The sequence below is a fragment of the Palaemon carinicauda genome, chromosome 14 (genome assembly GCF_036898095.1).
Source record: "Palaemon carinicauda isolate YSFRI2023 chromosome 14, ASM3689809v2, whole genome shotgun sequence".
NCBI classification, from domain to species: domain Eukaryota; kingdom Metazoa; phylum Arthropoda; class Malacostraca; order Decapoda; family Palaemonidae; genus Palaemon; species Palaemon carinicauda.
In genome coordinates, this window is record NC_090738.1 from 45,255,448 (window position 1) to 45,273,639 (window position 18,192).

The window sequence follows — 18,192 nt, forward strand, 5'->3', positions numbered from 1 at the left end:
ACGAGAAGACAGGCCTCTTTGTAAAAGCTCTCGTCTGCCACCCATCATCCCCGGATCGTCCAGTGGTGAGGTGGGGGGGGGGGAGTGCATAGCAATAAACACATCTCGAGATGATGTCGAGACGTGTAACTATTTGCACGTTCTTGCAATGAAGGGGAACAGCCTGTCCTCCCTCCAACTGCCACCAATCCAGTCTGGTTGGCCAAATAAGACCGATACCAAACAGTAAACCAGTTAATCAGTACAGCTTATATTATAGGAGCGAATCTCCATAGAGATCGCTTTCCGGATAGGAGACTATACGGTAATCACCGAACGCATCCAACTAAACCCAAGAGGGGATTAAGACGTATCTTCAATCTATTGTTGGGTGGGTAAAAAGTATAAGTCTACTACGGAGTAGTAACACTGAACTGTGAGCATGACAAGCATACATGCGTAGTTCGACTTAAAAGTCGTGTCCGGAACTCTGTTGGAGAACGTTGAAAACGTATGTAACGGCGGTTTCTCCCTCTTAGGACAAAAAAATGTTCGTACTTCTCCGTCTCCGATCGGTTAACTAGCATTTACATCAAATGTTCCCTACTAGGGAACAGATATGCTTATGAGAAGTTTCCAGTCAAAGCCTTTGTAGGAGACTAAGACTTCCGATGGGGGAAAGGAAAAGTGCCTATACGAAGGCAGAACGTAAATGCCGTATGTCTGGTTACAGGAAAGTAGCCAACTAATGTACTTAATAACCTGGTTTCAGTAAGGGATATAATTACTCAACTTAATAGAACGGAGTTCTAATTGCAAGATGCATATAGCCCTTATTGGCAGAAAGATCGCTTGCAGGCATATGTAATTGTCCATCTGCGCTAGTGCATGCGTATTCTCTGCCTCCAGGTAACGTTTGCAACGAATCTGGTTGCGGGAATAATGTATGTGCGAAGAATCGCAACATTATTGCCCAAGGAATTTCTGAGCGTTGACTAACTGTAATATTTTCTTGAATGAGAGTGCACATGTTCTCAAACAAAATATACAGTTATAGAAGCGATCATTTTTCCTTTGGTTTACCCCTCCTCTTTATGTGAGGGGCTAGCCAGTATTCACTACACAGAAACGGATGTCTGGTTACCTGTGGGCGGGGTTTAAAACGTTCGTAATTGTAATGAAAAGTTGCCCACGCTGTTGCTATCGTTCTTTAACGTCAGCTAAGACTGTTCCCTCGGGACTAGTTGTTTGAGACAATAACCCTGTAAGGGTAGAATAAAAAGTCTCAGAAGCCTATCGTGTGAAACGGCAAGCCGTTGTACCCAGGGTACAATGACGGGAGAGGCTGACTCAATCAAACAGTATAACCCGAGTTTAAGACAATAACCTCACGGTTTTGTCTTGGATAGAGTTCATGCTCCCGAAAGGCTTACGGCCTTCATGAAGTTTTAATAACATCCATTGAAGTTTTGTAAAACTTCTCAGGAACGAGTATCCCGAAAAGGGTGGTCTCGTTTGTGGGGGTTTGCTTCAAGAAGACCAGACATAAAGACCATCGATCGCTTACCTGAAGGAGTTGCCATCGAATGCTTTCTCACTAGTGAGAAAACTACCCTCTAATTCAGGCAAGGCCTGCCAGGGGAAATGAACTGGAATGTAAAGAATTTTTCATTCCCCGCTGATTTCCGTCTGCTAACCAAACCACTCGAAGTGGGAAGGTGGAGGGAAGATGACGGTAATAAGCTGGGAGTGTAGAGTGACGTATTAAGTCACACATTTGGAAGACTAATCCAAGGGGGGAGGTCGACCATAGAGTTTTATTTTTCTTTTTAAGAAAAACTCTGGATCGCGGGAACCGAGAGATTCGGATGAGAACCTAGGGGTTCAGAATCTATTTGTGAATTCCTTCCTCACGACCCTAAGGGATGTTGTTACAAGAACCCGCAGGAACTCTGACGCTGATTCCTGAGGGAATTTTCAGGAATCGTGTTACGTGAACCCCCCGGGGTTCACAAGACCAGAACCCAAAGGAACTGTGTCATAGTTACCTGTAGAGAGTCGGAAAGTCCTAGGCAGCAGGGATTCCTCCGGGTTTTTGCACGTGCGCGAATACTTGTGACGAGAGTCAGAAGACTCTGTGTCATAAGAATAATACTCTTGTAAGCGCGAACATTTTGCACAACGAGAGTTAGAAAAACTTTGTTATAAGAGTTTTTCGCGCACATCAACTGATTGCGCACGACTATTGTTCGCGCACGCAGTGTTGGTTGTGTGCATAAGGTTGGTCGTGTGCGCCAAGTTGGTCGTGCGCGCCACATCGGCTGTGCGCGCCAATCTGGTCGTGCGTGCCAATCCGATCATGCACGCATAAGGTTGGTCGTGCGTGCCAATCTGGTCGTATGCGCCAATCCGATTGTGTGCGCATGAGGTTGGTCGTGCGCGCTAATCCTATCATGTGCACCAATTTTGTCGTGCGCGCCAACTTGGTCGTGTTGTGTGAGCACGAACGATCAACACAACGAGAGTCCGCAAACTCTCTGTCATATACGTATGACTATGGTCATGAGAACACGAAGGTTCAGTGGAAACTGCGTTGCGAGACCCCAAAGGGTCAGCGCAAACGAGAAACGGAAGTTTCTCTGTCATGAGACCCCGAAGGGTCAGCGTGACTAAGGGCACGAGAGACAAAAGGCCTAACGTAGCCTGTGTTACGAGACCCCGAAGGATCAGCGTAACGAGAAAACGAAGTTTCCCTGTCACAAAACACCGAAGTGTTAGAGTGACTAAAGTTACGAGAGCCCAAGGTTCAGCATAACTAAAGTTATGAGAACCCAAGGGTTCAGCATAACTAATGTTACGAGATCCCGAAGGGTCAGTGTAACGAAAAACCAAAGTTTCCCCGTCACAAAACATCAAAGTGACAGTGACTAAAGTTACGAGAGCCCAAGGGTTCAGCGTAAATATAGTTATGAGAACCCAAGGGTTCAGCGTAACTAAAGTTACGAGAACCCAAGGGTTCAGCGTAACTAATATTACGAGATCCCGAAGGGTCAGCACAATGAAAAACCGAAGTTTCCCTGTCCCAAAACACCAAAGTGTCGTAGTGGCTAAAGTTACGAGAGCCCAAGGGTTCAGCGTAACTAATATTACGAGAACCCGAAGGGTCAGCGTAATGAGACATCGAAGTTTCCCTGTCACGAAACACCCAAGTGTCAGACTGACTAAAGTTACGAGAGCCCAAGGGTTCAACGTAACTAATATTACGAGACCCCAAAGGGTCAGCGCAATGAGAAACCAAAGTTTCTCTGCCACGAAACACCGAAGTGTCAGAGTGACTAAAGTTACGAGAGCCCAAAGGTTCAGCATAGCTAAAGTTACGAGAGCCCAAGGGTTCAGTGTAACTAATGTTACAAGACCCCGAAGGGTCAGCATAACGAGGTACCGAGGTTCATCTGTCACGAAACCCAGAAAGGTCAGCATGATTGATGGTACAAGTTCCCGAAGGCTCAACGTTACCATCGTTACGAGAGTCCGAAGGTTCAGCGTAACTTAAACCCGAAGGTTTCGAGTCGCGTGAGCCTGAAGAATCAGTGTGATGGAGTCCCGAAGGATTCCTACTGTCATGAGAACCCGCAGGATCAACATGACAAGAACCCGAAGGCTTACGATCACGCCAGACCAAAGGGTGATTGTAACGAGACCCCAAAGGTTCAAGGAGAATCAGCAGGTTCAAAGATCTAAGATGACACATCCGCAGGGGAGGTTTGTTTTCCCGAAGGAGAACGTCGCTTAAGATAAGGTTCTCGCTCCGTCCCTGAAGGAGAACCATAAGCGTAAAGGGAGACCGCCGATGCCCAGAGACGGTCTTCTCTTGAGAGCGAGAGACTCGTTCCCCCGAAGGGGTAACGTGCTTTGGATAAAAGCTCTGCCACCATCCCTGGTGGATCAGCAAACTCCTACAAGTTATCTCTAGCGAACGAGAATAAAGTTCTCCTGAAGGAGATTGCCTAAGACAAGCTTTCTCCCAGCTCTATGGGAATAAAGCGTAGGCGTAAAATATCTCTCTCGCGAATGAGGGAGAAGTCCTCCCGAAGGAGGACATCGCCTAAGACAAGCTTTCTCCCAACTCTATGGGAAAAAAGCGTAGGCTTAATAATACCTCTCTCACAAACGAGAGAGAAGTCCTCCCGAAGGAGGACATCACCTAGGACAAGCTTTCTCCCAGCTCTATGGGAAAAAAGCGTAGGCGTAATAATCTCCCCCCGAAGGAGGACATCGCCTAAGGCAAGCTTTCTCCCAGCTCTATGGGAAAAAAGCGTAGGCGTAATAAGCTCTCTCACGAACAAGAGAGAAGTCAGGACATCGCCTAAGGCAAGCTTTCTCCCAGCTCTAAGGGAAAAAAGCGTAGGCGTAATAATATCTCTCTCGGAGAGAGAGAGAGAAAGAGAGAAGTTCCCCCCCAAGGTGAAACATCAAGTTGAAGGTTGACAACGATTGCTACCTTGTAACGTGGGCAGCTAACGAGCTACCACATGAAGCGCAGGATAACGAACAGGGCGGCCGTAGCCATCGGCTTTGTGTTCTACGTCGTTGCTATCTGTAGAAAATAAAATAAAAGTTGTGATCAATTACAATTCATGCTCCGCTGCACAATATGAACTATTCGGGGAATAAGTCACCTTCCTTGTAAGATAATTCCTCAAAAGTGAGCTGAACTGTTATACACTTTAACTCAGTAATAAAATAAACTCACGTCAGTGTTGAGAACCTGCCGACCATCAGTGCAGCGGAGGCCGTCAGATACGTTGTCAACAGAAATTAAAGTTACAACATAAATGTATATTTCCATTTATACATATATACACACATACATATCTATAAGATAAATGAAAACACACACAAGAGAAAAGGAAAAAATGACATAAAAACCATCAAGGCAAGTCTTTGCAGGAGAGAAAGGCAGCATGTCCGTCCTCTACCGAGCCATAAAGTAAAGTGGTTACTCAGCCAAGAGGTGTGAGTGAACGGGGTAGTCAGTCTACCCCACCCCCCACCCGCTAACTAGCGAATGGGGTAGTTATCACTTACTAAAATTATCATGGCTCGTCTTTCAGCTGCGCCGAAAGTATACCCACCCTATAATTAGTGGAGGGTTTGTATCTACACTGGAACAAGTATCATTTAGATCAAAAGTACTGTATCATTTACGAGACAATTTGCAGTCCGGTATTTTACATACCTTTCAGTAAACAATCTGGAGTCCTGCATTTCTAGGCAGTTTGTTGGAAACAATCTAGACCAGGTTGGTAAATCTTAACCATGGTATATTGCTTTTACTTACAATTATCCTATTTCTTTCCTTTACTGACATCCCAACTCTAAAAAGGGTGTGGGAGTTATCAATATGAACATCAAGGGAGATTCATAGAGATAAATGAATACTAATAATGAAATTTCTTCTTTCTATACTCACCAGATATTCATATACATGCCAACCTTCCTCCCCACTGATTTGTGTTATCAAGAAGATAGGAATAATTTTGACTTTAAAACAAAGAAAAAAAAGAGACTTTGGCACTTCAGTACTGGGCTTTTTATCACTTCTCTTTGTAGAATGTTTGATTCCTTTACTATGGACAAGTGTTTATTGAAGGGAAAGAAAATAGAAAAGTCTTAAAATAAAAAAAAATGAGTAAATGTCAATTGAATAGAGCTTCAAGAAGAGAAGCAATTTGAACATTATGTGATTATAGAAATAAAATATTTTATTATTATTAAAACTCTCTTATCTATAATTAATAAAGGATACAGCTTACAGGAAGTAAAAATATTTGGTAGTTCCAGTAGCATGAAAATACACTAGCTTACTTAAATCTCAACTAACACTAAAGATTATCATAATAAATAGCTTCCTTTTAAACTTTTTCAAAAGCGTAAGAATTAATTTATTCAGTAAACTAAGAAGTTACCAAAGGAAAATTTTCAGTTTTAAAATATATTTACTATAGATCTTTATATTACTGTACAGTAATACCTTCTAACGTCAGTTTGACATACATCAGTTCCTACTTAAAGTTGCTCATCCTCAAGTGTTACATACAAAATGAAATTCCGGTTTATGCCCTTTTCAGCTGCTGACCTTATATTGGTTTCTATGTCAAAAAAATAAAGATGGAGTGCTGTACTCTACAGTACTAAACCATATATGTTAGATTATTAACGTAGGTCCCCGGTTTTATACTGTATCATGATAGCATAACGCAAGTACCTTTTCATGTTCAGTACATGCAGAGGGAACACATATAGTACGCCACTTCATAAGGCCAAAATCCGACCATCAAAAATAGACTCATGTTTGGTCTCTTGGGAGAAATTAACTACGTAAGGCAGGGTTGTACTGTATCAGGAAGCAATTACAGAAAACATGAACTTTTTTACCCTTCTTATCCCTTACACTTGTTCAAAAAACATAAATACCTGTACTGGAAAATAAATTTGCCAATTTTTTTTTTGCAACATTTCGATTCCCAAGAAAGGTCATAAACAAAGATTTACCAGGACTTATTCTGTTTCTGGCTCAACTCTGGTACAGCTTCTCGTTCTTGTCTAACTTCTCGCGACTGCAGAGCACGTGATAATTTGCTGCCACTCAGAAACATGATATTGTGCTCATCAAACTGAATCTGAAAATTAGAAACAAGGTGTAGTACACTAAACCAATATCTTATTACAGTATATATACTATATGTTCATCTATATCATTTGTTGAATTCTTTTCCAAATACAATCTAATGTATTTAGTAAGATTTCAGAAATTAGATATAATAGAATGATTTTCATAAGAAGTTTTTTTCATACAAATACACCAACTATATGCATCATATATTCTTATCTAGCCTATTCACCAAGTTATTCAGTCTTTTGTGTCATATACTGGAGAGAAAAGTTTGTCATTTGGATCCTGAAATATGTCTCAATCACTTTCCTCACTTTCAATGTAAACTACAGAAGAGGTAGTAACACTTGGGAGAGTGGAGGGAAAGTACAGTCTACTGTACATAATTGATTGGTTTACACAAAAAAATCCTAGTTATGAGCAATATAAATAATGAATCACATATTTGCCAGAATTCATATTTAGGCCGGAGTGTTAGAGGCCAAATCCGACATTGTTTGAATTTGCCTGTGGAATAAAGGAAACCACTAGAAGTACACTTACCCTCCATATGAGATTCAATAGACGTCTACATCTCTTAAAGAAGCCACCTAATATATATGAAAAATCCCAACTTTCTTTCCGGATATGTGATTTGCGCCAAGCTATGACTACCAATCTCAATAAATGAAAGTCAAGCCATTAATGAGAAATCTCTATTAAATAATGTTATGAAAGAAAACTGGCACTACCAGATACCTACACTAAAAATAGAAAATTATTCCAAATTAGTAGGTTGGCCAGGGCACCAACTACCCGTTGAGATACTACCATTAGAGAGTTATTGGGTCCTTTGACTGGTCAGACAGTACTACTGTACATTGGATCCTTCTCTCTCGTTACAGTTCATTTTCCCTTTGCCTACATATACACCGAATAGTCTGAACTATTTTTTATATATTCTCCTCTGTCCTCATACACTTGACAACACTGAGATTAACAAATAATTCTTCTCTCAAGAGGTTAACTACTGCACTGTAATTATACAGTTGCTACTTTCCTCTTGGTAAGGGTAGAAGAGACTCTTTAGCTATGGTGAACAGCTCTTCTAGGACACTCCAAAATCAAACCATTGTTTTCTAGTCTTGGGTAGTGCCACAGCCTCTGTACCATGGTCTTTCACTGTCTTGGGTTAGAGTTCTCTTTAGTGTACTACCAGTTATCTCATTAATAACTTGATGTCAACATTGAGAACTTTTTACTGACCACCGGTTCTGACCATAGTTATTTTCACATATTAAAAAAGAAATAAAAAGTACAGTTGAAAAAATTGCATGCTCCTTTGTTATGATATTTCTAGAATTAAAAAAAAAATAAGATTTAATTAACACTTATAGAATACAGTGGGAAATATTGAAAAATAGGGAATAAGGATAACAAGGAATAAAAAAGGGAATAAGGATAAATAAATAAATAAGGGAATATGGTTTTAGGAAATAAATATACTGATGACTGAAATGAAAGGTAAATATGTGTGAATAACAGAAATATGATATTTTAATTATAAAATAAATTTTTGAATATACTTACCCGGTGAATATATAGCTGCAACTCTGTTGCTCGACAGACAAAAAACTGTACAAAAAAACTCGCTAGCGATCGCTATACAGGTTGCGGGTGTGCTCATCAGCGCCAACTGTCGGCCAGATACCAAACTCTATGTAAACAAAGACTCAATTTTCTCCTCATCCCACTGTGTCTCTATTGGGGAGGAAGGGAGGGCCGTTTAATTTATATTCACCGGGCAAGTATATTCAAAAATTTATTTTATAATTAAAATATCATTTTTAAATATTTAACTTAGCCGGTGAATATATAGCTGATTCACACCCAGGGTGGTGGGTAGAGACCAGTTAAATATGTTTACATCTTATGAGCTAAGAGTTTTTATTTCATTTTAGAAGTTATCAAAATAACAAAAACAAAATAAATAGGTACCTGGTAAGGAAGTCGACTTAGACGATTACTCTGCCTTATAAGTACGTCTTCCTTACGGAGCTTCGCGATCCTCTTAGGATGCTGACAGACCCCTAGGAGCTGAAGTATCAAGGGCTGCAACCCATACAACAGGACCTCCTCAAACCCCTAATCTGGGCGCTCTCAAGAAATGACTTTGACCACCCGCCAAATCAACCAGGATGCGAAAGGCTTCTTAGCCTTCCGGACAACCCATAAAAAAACAACATTTCAAGAGACAGATTAAAAGGATATGGAATTAGGGAATTGTAGTGGTTGAGCCCTCACCCACTACTGCACTCGCTGCTACGAATGGTCCCAGTGTGTAGCAGTTCTCGTAAAGAGACTGGACATCTTTCAAGTAAAATGACGCGAACACTGACTTGCTTCTCCAATAGGTTGCGTCCATTATACTTTGCAGAGCTATATTTTGCTTAAAGGCCACGGAAGTTGTTACAGCTCTAACATCGTGCGTCTTCACCTTAAGCAAAGTTCGGTCTTCCTCACTCAGATGTGAATGAGCTTCTCGTATTAACAATCTGATAAAGTCTGACCAAGCATTCTTTGACATAGGCAAGGATGGTTTCTTAACTGAACACCATAAAGCTTCAGATTGGCCTCGTAAAGGTTGAGTACGCTTTAAATAGAACTTAAGAGCTCTAACAGGGCATAAGACTCTTTCTAGTTCATTGCCTACGATCTCCGATAAGCTGGGAATATCGAAAGATTTAGGCCAAGGCCGAGAAGGCAGCTCATTTTTGGCTAGAAAACCAAGTTGCAGCGAACAAGTGGCTTTTTCTGACGAAAATCCGATGTTCTTGCTGAAGGCATGAATCTCACTGACTCTTTTAGCCGAGGCTAAGCATACCAGGAAAAGAGTCTTAAGAGTAAGATCTTTCAGGGAGGCTGATTGTAACGGCTCCAACCTGTCTGACATGAGGAATCTTAGTACCACGTCTAAATTCCATCCAGGGGTAGCCAAACGACGCTCCTTGGTGGTCTCAAAAGACTTAAGGAGGTCTTGCAGATCTTTATGTTGGAAAGATCTAAGCCTCTATGCCGGAAGACCGATGCCAACATGCTTCTGTAGCCCTTGATAGTGGGTGAAAGGGATCGTCCTTTTCTCAGGTATAAGAGAAAATCAGCTATTTGAGCTACAGAGGTACTGGTCGAGGAAACAGAAACTGACTTGCACCAGTCTCGGAAGACTTCCCACTTCGATTGGTAGACTCTAATGAAAGACGCTCTCCTTGCTCTAGCAATCGCACTGGCTGCCTCCTTCGAAAAGCCTCTAGCTCTCGAGAGTCTTTCGATAGTCTGAAGGCAGTCAGACGAAGAGCGTGGAGGCTTTGGAGTACCTTCTTTACGTGTAGCTGACGTAGAAGGTCTACCCTTAGAGGAAGACTTCTGGGAACGTCTACTAACCATCGAAGTATCTCGGTGAACCATTCTCTCGCGGGCCAGAGGGAAGCAACTAACGTCAACCTTGTCCCTTCATGAGAGGCGAACTTCTGCAGTACCTTGTTGACAATCTTGAACGGTGGGAATGCGTAGAGATCCAGATGTGACCAATCTAGGAGGAAGGCATCTATATGTATTGCTGCTGGGTCCGGGACTGGGGAGCAATAGATTGGAAGCCTCTTGGTCAGCGAGGTTGCAAAGAGATCTATGGTTGGTTGGTCCCAAGTGGCCCAAAGTCTCTTGCACACATCCTTGTGGAGGGTCCATTCTGTTGGAATTACTTGCCCTTTCCGACTGAGACAATCTGCTATGACATTCAAGTTGCCTTGGATGAACCTCGTTACTAGGGAGATGTCTTGACCTTTTGACCAGATGAGCAGGTCCTTTGCGATCTCGTACAACGTCAGTGAGTGGGTACCTCCTTGTTTGGAGATGTACGCCAAGGCCGTGGTGTTGTCCGAGTTTACTTCCACCACTTTGCCTCTAAGGAGATACTCGAAGCTTTTCAAGGCCAGATGAACTGCCAACAGCTCCTTGCAGTTGATATGCATGCTCCTCTGACTCGAGTTCCACAGACCTGAGCATTCCCGACCGTCCAGTGTCGCGCCCCAGCCCAAGTCCGATGCGTCCGAGAAGAGAACGTGGTGGGGAGTCTGAACAGCCAGGGGAAGACCCTCTCTTAGTTTGATATTGTCCTTCCACCAAGTCAGACAAGACTTTATCTTTCCGGAAATCGGGATCGAGACCGCTTCTAGCGTCTTGTCCTTTTTCCAGTGAAAAGCCAGATGGTATTGAAGAGGACGGAGGAGTAGTCTTCCTAGTGATACAAACTGTTCCAGGGATGACAGCGTCCCCACCAGACTCATCCACAGCCTGACTGAGCAGCGTTCCTTCTTCAGCATCTTCTGGATGGATAGCAGGGCTTGATCTATTCTGGGGGCTGATCGTCTTGTTGTTCAGCAACGTCCTCATCAGATAGTTCCACATCCGAAAACTGATGAGGAAACGGCAACGGAGTGGACAACGTCTGGCTTGCTGAGTCCGGTCGCACTGGTGCATGCGTGACGGAGCCGGACGCAACGTCATGGAACTGCTGCACAGTCTGTGAACTGTCAACAACCATGGGTGCGCGAGGAAGCACAGCATCCACCCGAGACTGTCTAGACCGTCTGGGTTGTGCAGTCAACACCATACCAGGTTGCTGAGGTTGACGCACCGCGTCACAACAAGTCACCTCTGCTGGTTGTTGAACGTCCTGAACGTCAACAACCACCTCCGAGCGTCGCTTAACGTCAAGGTGCGGCTGGCAACCCACACTGGGTCGCATCGGTGGAGGAACCACCTCAACTGGTAGACGCGAGAAGGTTACCTCAGCGTCAACAGGACGCACAACTGACCGGTTGGAAGGTTGTTGGCCAGAAGGTTCGGCAGCAACCTTCTCCGCATTAAAGTCCTCTATCAAGGACGCAAGCTTGGACTGCATGTCTTGCAGCAAAGCCCATTTAGGGTCTACGGGAGCAGGTGCGGCAACAGACGGGGTTAGTGACTGAGGCGGTACCGCTTTCCATCCCTGAAAGCCTTGTTTATGCATGACATAATTGTACAGCAAAACTTCAAAGGCTCGAAAACAGCTGTGAAGTTGACCTGTAAAAAAAACTTGGAGCGTCTCCTGGCCAGGCGCCAGGGAGAGTCTACGAGATTTGAGAAGTCTATCTGGGCAGAGACATGAACTCCCAAGCCGAGAACTTCTCTCGTGTCATATCAGACTCTCGCTCTATAAGCCAGTTTAAAAGAAGGGAAAGCAAAGGCTGTATCCCCCAAACTCCTCCTGGTGATAAACCAGTCGCCTAGCAAACGTAAAGCTCTCTAGGAGAGCGAGAGAGCACTAGCTTATAAACAACGGCTTCGAAGTAGCTAGGCCTAGTGTAAGCTCTGACGTCTAGGCGATTGAGGAGCAGCAGTTACAAAAAGATCCGGACAAAGATCCTTAAAAAAATCATCATGATTTAATTAAAGTCCATAGAGGGATAAGCAGCTTTAGGCTCCTCTCCGTCTGACAGAGTCCTCAAGGGAATATCAGTAGGAGGGGGAACAGCAACTTCCTCATCTACAGGAACCTTGTCCGATAAAAGCTGAGTCTCAAGCAAGGGAGAGACCTACCGTGGTGGCAATGCTTTACAAGCAGAGTCCACACTCACTGGTGCATTAGTAGTGGACCAGGACGCAACGTCATGTAACTGCTTGACAGTCTGTGAACTGTCAACAACTGAACTGTCAACAACAACAGGTGCGTGAGGACGCACAGCGTCCACTCGAGACTGCTTTGACTGCCTAGACTGAGCAGTCAAAACAACTCTAGAATGCGGAGGTTGACGCACAGCGTCAAAACAAGTCAAGTCCGATTGTTAGCGAACGTCCTGAACGTCAACAGGAGCATCAGCAAGTGGCCTAACGTCCAAATGTGGCTGAAAAACCACACGAGACCGCATCGAGTGTGGTTCTAAACAACCTGACTGACGTGATTTAGCTACGCCAACGTCAACAGGAAGCACAAAGGAACGTTAGGTTGGCTGAAAGCCAGGATATCGATGAGATAAACGGCTAGACTCAACGGACTAATCGGCCGAATAGTCTTCCATAAGGGAGGCAAGCATATTCTGCATGTCTTGCCGTACAACCCATTAAGGATCAACGGAAATGGTTGTGGTAAGAGACGAGGGTGACGTCTGTGACCGCAACACTTTTGCCAACAAAAAAGACTCTCGGAGTCTGTGTTACGCTTTTGTTAGGCGGCGAGCAGTTTTCCGATGACTGCATAGGGTCAGAGCTGTCCTAATGGCTGTAACCAGGACGCTGGACCTGTCCTGAAAGGACTGACTTTCGCTTAAGGGCTTCGAAACCTTGTTACGGGTTTCTTATGCGAAAAGCCTTCGGATGACGAGGAGAAAAAACGTCTCTCTCGCCTTATGGTAGGGGAGATCTTGGTAAGATACACCCGATACCATAGAGGGAAAAACGTCTGTTCGTTGATCAAGGCCTCTCGAATCCATAAGTCGTTCGACATTGCTTCTCCCCTGGGTTGGGAGCTTGCAAGAGGTCCCGGACTAGGTGAACGACAGGCACGAACAGACGAACCCTCGGACGCCACACTGTAACACTTTGCGCAATCTCACTTTATCACTTCGATTTTCTGTTTTGCACTTATTTCACTGAAATCGAAACTTTTACTGATTTCTACCTGAAACACGCAATTCTACCCTCATCAAAAGGTAGTAATTGCGAAATCAGGCGTATAATGCAAGCTCATTAATACCAGCAAAAAAAAACAGAAAACATATTTTAAGATAAAAAATTCAGTGGCTGGGGAAGAGACTAAACACTAGTTCATTCAAAACTACGTTTTCAATCTCTCACCGCACATAGCCTGGGGACGAGAATAAAAAACTAAAAACGTTTTATCCTTTCTCCCCGTACAGAGACTAGGGACGAGAGCAACTCGAGAACAACGTTACCCGCTTGAACGGAACGTTTTCTCTCCTCTCTCTCCCTCCGTCTCTATCTCTCTCTCTCTTTCTCTCTTGATTTCGCACCTAAGAGAAGAGCCCAATTACATTTCGTCAAAAAAAACATGTTATTTGACCAAAGGAAAAAACTGAAAGGTATTTCAATTAAAAAGTTCCTTTAAAATAGAATTTAAAACATTTAAGCTTAGAAAGAATGAACAAAACGTCAGAATCGATTTACTCTTTCTGCAAAGTGAAACCGTGATACATGTTGAACGTCCTGAACGTCAACAACTGCGTAGCATAAATAAACTAAACGTTAGTTCATCTTTGAAAACAGTACGAAGACTATTCAAAGAAATTCTTTCATAAAATAGTTCATTTAAAAAGTTTTAAATCCTTAGCTCTATAAAAGCTATTTACGATATAAAGGGCTCAACGTTGATTAACTTCGGTTTCCAAGTTAGGACCGCCTATCTCAGGAAAGGTCGCATATAAACAAAACATTAAAATTTATTTTTTATGTTTATTATAAATGGAAAGTTAATCGAAGAGGAAAATCTATAATTAATTTATAACGTGATAAGATAATTACTAAAAGCCTAAACACACTTCCGTCTAAGGGAAGGGTCGGCCATTTAAAAGTCAAAGAAAGTCCCTACTCTCTTTGTCACCAAAAAATAAATCTATCCAAAACGAGTTCAAGATTTTAGATGAATATAAAACACCTGCACTGCGAAAGCTCAAACCAGAATATAGTACTTCACCAAAGATGATGGGAAAAACTCCAGGTTTCAACAGCGAGTAAAGTACGTCTTGTCGACACGTCGACAGAGAGAAAATTGAGTCTTTGTTTACATAGAGTTTGGTATCTGGCCGACAGTTGGCGCTGATGAGCACACCCGCAACCTGTATAGCGATCGCTAGCGAGTTTTTTTGTACAGTTTTTTGTCTGTCGAGCAACAGAGTTGCTGCTATATATTCACCGGCTAAGTTAAATATTTAAAAAAGAAAATTAAGGAAAAGAAAATAGAAAACAAAAGAAGAATGGGGCATAAAAAGTTATAAGTTAATATACTGTAATGAACAACATGGATAAAAGTCTTGTCTTTCCAATCTAGTTATTCAAATCACCATACCAAGGCTGAGTGCTTTTAATTTATTTTACAGGATGGAATGAAATCATATTTAATGGAGATAAGCTGGAAATATTTAGATAAAATCAATAAAAAGAAGAAAAATAATCTAATATGGATAATAAATTGAGATATATAAATAGTGAAATTATATGTATTTTAGATTGTGAAGAGAAATTAATCTAACCTAGAAGTAATGTACTGTAGTTAATTTAGCATTATAAAATGAATTAGGAATTTATTATGGAAAGGGTGTAAATATACGATTTAATAAAATTAATTTACTGTATTATAAGCTACATTACAGACAGATGATCAAGTGTAAACAAAGTAACGAGTTATTTAGGGTTTAATCGACTGCATGCAAGTGGCGGTAAGTTGGTAAGGGTGGTAATGCGTCAACTGAGCATTGGGAGTGTAATTTAAGATTTACAACTTTTCAGAGTAGTCTACCTTACCTGTCCTTGGTAAAATCAAGGGCTAGCAGTACTAATTCTCTCAACAATGATGAAAACACACACACACAAAAATAAATCTTGCTGTACTTTTATAAAATACTTAAAACTCCAATTAATTTGTTCTACTAAGCAACAGAGAAGTTTACAACACTTACATATGTTAATTGGAAAACCTAATTGTAAATAACTTACCTGAAGTTGTTCTGACTGACATGATATTCTACCATTAGCCATAAGGTATGTGAGGTCCTCTGAAAAAGTTATTGCCAATATTACTATTAACTCTAAAGGGTAAAACAATATTCTGAAAGGTTTTATCTTTCATGAATACAAACAATTAATCTTGAAAATGCCAATCTTATCAGAGCACACCACTCAATAAAATACTCCATACTTAGTGGAAAGATAATGTTTTCTGAATCCAAGATTGGATAATTGAGTCGAATTAACCTCTCTGCCTTGCGAAATATATAAATCATGCATTACAGAATCTTGTACTCAAATTTTAAGTTTTAACAGCAATGATTGACAGCACCAGCAAAGAAAGAGTGAGTGAAGCATGGACATATTCCAGAAAATTTTCAGGTAACTCATGATTAAAGAAGCTCATGTTTAGGTGAGGTCTCTATGATACTATTAAGAGATTAATTGGTTAGTAGTAACTACCCTCCTTATAGTTTTGCATATAAATTACGTGACCAAGCAAGAATGAGAGAACTGATGAGATTGTATAATAGAAATTTATAGAACTAATATTTTTCATTACATACCACTATTCATATAAAACCTAAATTTGAGTCTCAGTGGGATATCAAGCAGTTATGTTTCAGTTTCCCACTCTAAAAAAAAGTTTGATGGATACAGTAGTGCAATTGGAGAGAGTAGATTGGAAACTTTGTATGAGTAAAGAAAGAAGTTTATGGATGTTCTATGTTAAAATGAAACTAAATAAACAGAGAATTAAGATGAAACAAAGAAAGAAACTTGTAATCCTGGAAGACAACTTGTCTTGAGAATGTATGATGAATGAACAGGGGTCATGATTACTATGAAAATAAAGAAGGATGCATCATATTTTCTGCCAATGCTGGAAACACACTTGTCATTTCTTGCTCAAGGTGTACACCAACCTCTAGCTAATAACAGTGAGGGAAAGTGTTGTTTGTAGCATCCCACTATGATCTCGTGGTTTGTGGAGCATATAGGAAAAAGTTAAACAAAACGATCAGCTGATATCATCATGGCACCCAAAAATGTTCTAACTGTTGCAGTAATATGAATTATCTGTATATTGCGTAAATTGAAGAATTCTACAACTACCACTGGGTGAAAAAAGTAGAATTTTATTATCTCTTGAGGTTTGTTGGATACTAGATTGTCAAACACGAGCACGTCCTATCTGCAGCAGCTATCTTGTTTGTTTACATCTGAAGTCATGCTCGTGGTTTGTGTTCACTGCGTCCCGTTCAGTTGGGAAGCCAATATCTTGAGCAACAAGCTCTCATATTTTCCATTTTGGGCAGCAACGGCTTGCTGCTAGCGAAAAAAAAGTTTAGAGTGATTCCAGCTAAGTCGTAAAGCTGGACCCATTTTGGCTATCATCCTTATACAATTCCATTCCCTTGGACACAGAGTCTAGAAGGTACAAATTGGACATCTCTACATGCCTGCATTTACAATAGTTGAAGTTTTAACATCTGTCTTGAAAGCTAAGGAAGCTGAGAGAGTCATAATTAAATACCCTATCACTTTTACCTGGCTATAAGTTTGTCATTGTAGTCTTTATCACCTTGATAGAAGAGACTCTTAGCTATGATAAGCAGCTCTTCTGGGAGAAAGATACTCCAAAATCAAATCATTGTTCTCTAGTCTTGAGTAGTGCCATAACCTCTGTATGATGATCTTCCACTATACTGGGGTAGAGTTCTCTTGCTTGAGGGTACACTTTAGCACATTATTCTATCTTAATTCTCATCCTATTGTTTTTTAAGCTTTTATAGTTTATATATGAAAGATATATTTTAATGTTGTTCCTTTTTTTAAAATATTTCATTTTAATTATTCATTCCTTATCTTGCAGTTTATTTATTTCCTTGTTTCCTTTCCTCGCTGGGCTATTTTTCCCTGTTGGGGATTATAGCATCCTGCTTTTCCAATTAGGGTTGTAGCTTAGTTAATAATAATAATAATAATAATAATAATAATAATAATAATAATAATAATAATCATACATATATATACCAAGGCACTTCCCCCAATTTTGGGGGGTAGCAGACATCAAACAAATGAAACAAAAAAGGGGACCTCTCCTCTCTACGTTCCTCCCAGCCTGACAAGGGACTCAACCCCGTTCAGCTGGTACTGCTAGGGTGCCACAGCCCCCCCTCCCCCGTTATCCACCACAGATGAAGCTTCATAATGCTGAATCCCCTACTGCTGCTACCTCCGTGTCATCCAAGGCATTGGAGGAAGCAGCAGGGCCTACCGGAACTGCGTCACAATCGCTCACCATTCATTCCTATTTCTAACACGTTCTCTTGCCTCTCTCACATCTATCCTCCTACCACCCAGAGCTTCCTTCACTCCATCCATCCACCCAGACCTTGGCCTTCCTCTTGTACTTCTCCCATCAACTCTTGCATTCATCACCTTCTTTAGTAGACAGCAATTTTCCATTCTCTCAACATGGCCAAACCACCTCAACACAATCATATCCACTCAAGCTGCTAACTCATTTCTTACACCCGTTCTTACTCTCACCACTTCGTTCCTAACCCTATCTACTCGAGATACACCAGCCATACTCCTTAGACACTTCATCTCAAACAAATTCAATTTCTGTCTCTCCATCACTTTCATTCCCCACAACTCCGATCCATACATCACAGTTGGTACAATCACTTTCTCATATAGAACTCTCTTTACATTCATGCCCAACCCTCTATTTTTTACTACTCCATTAACTGCCCCCAACACTTTGCAAC

The 18,192-nt window shown here is 41.5% G+C and overlaps 1 protein-coding gene across 1 annotated transcript in view; it reads right to left on the minus strand.

Moving 5' to 3' along the window:
- Positions 1-18,192, minus strand: part of LOC137653565 (protein hobbit-like) — a 572,883-nt gene that overhangs the window by 395,160 nt on the left and 159,531 nt on the right. Inside the window, 2 exon segments of the mRNA XM_068387072.1 lie at positions 6,535-6,662; positions 15,401-15,459. Coding sequence (XP_068243173.1) covers positions 6,535-6,662; positions 15,401-15,459 — 187 coding nt within the window.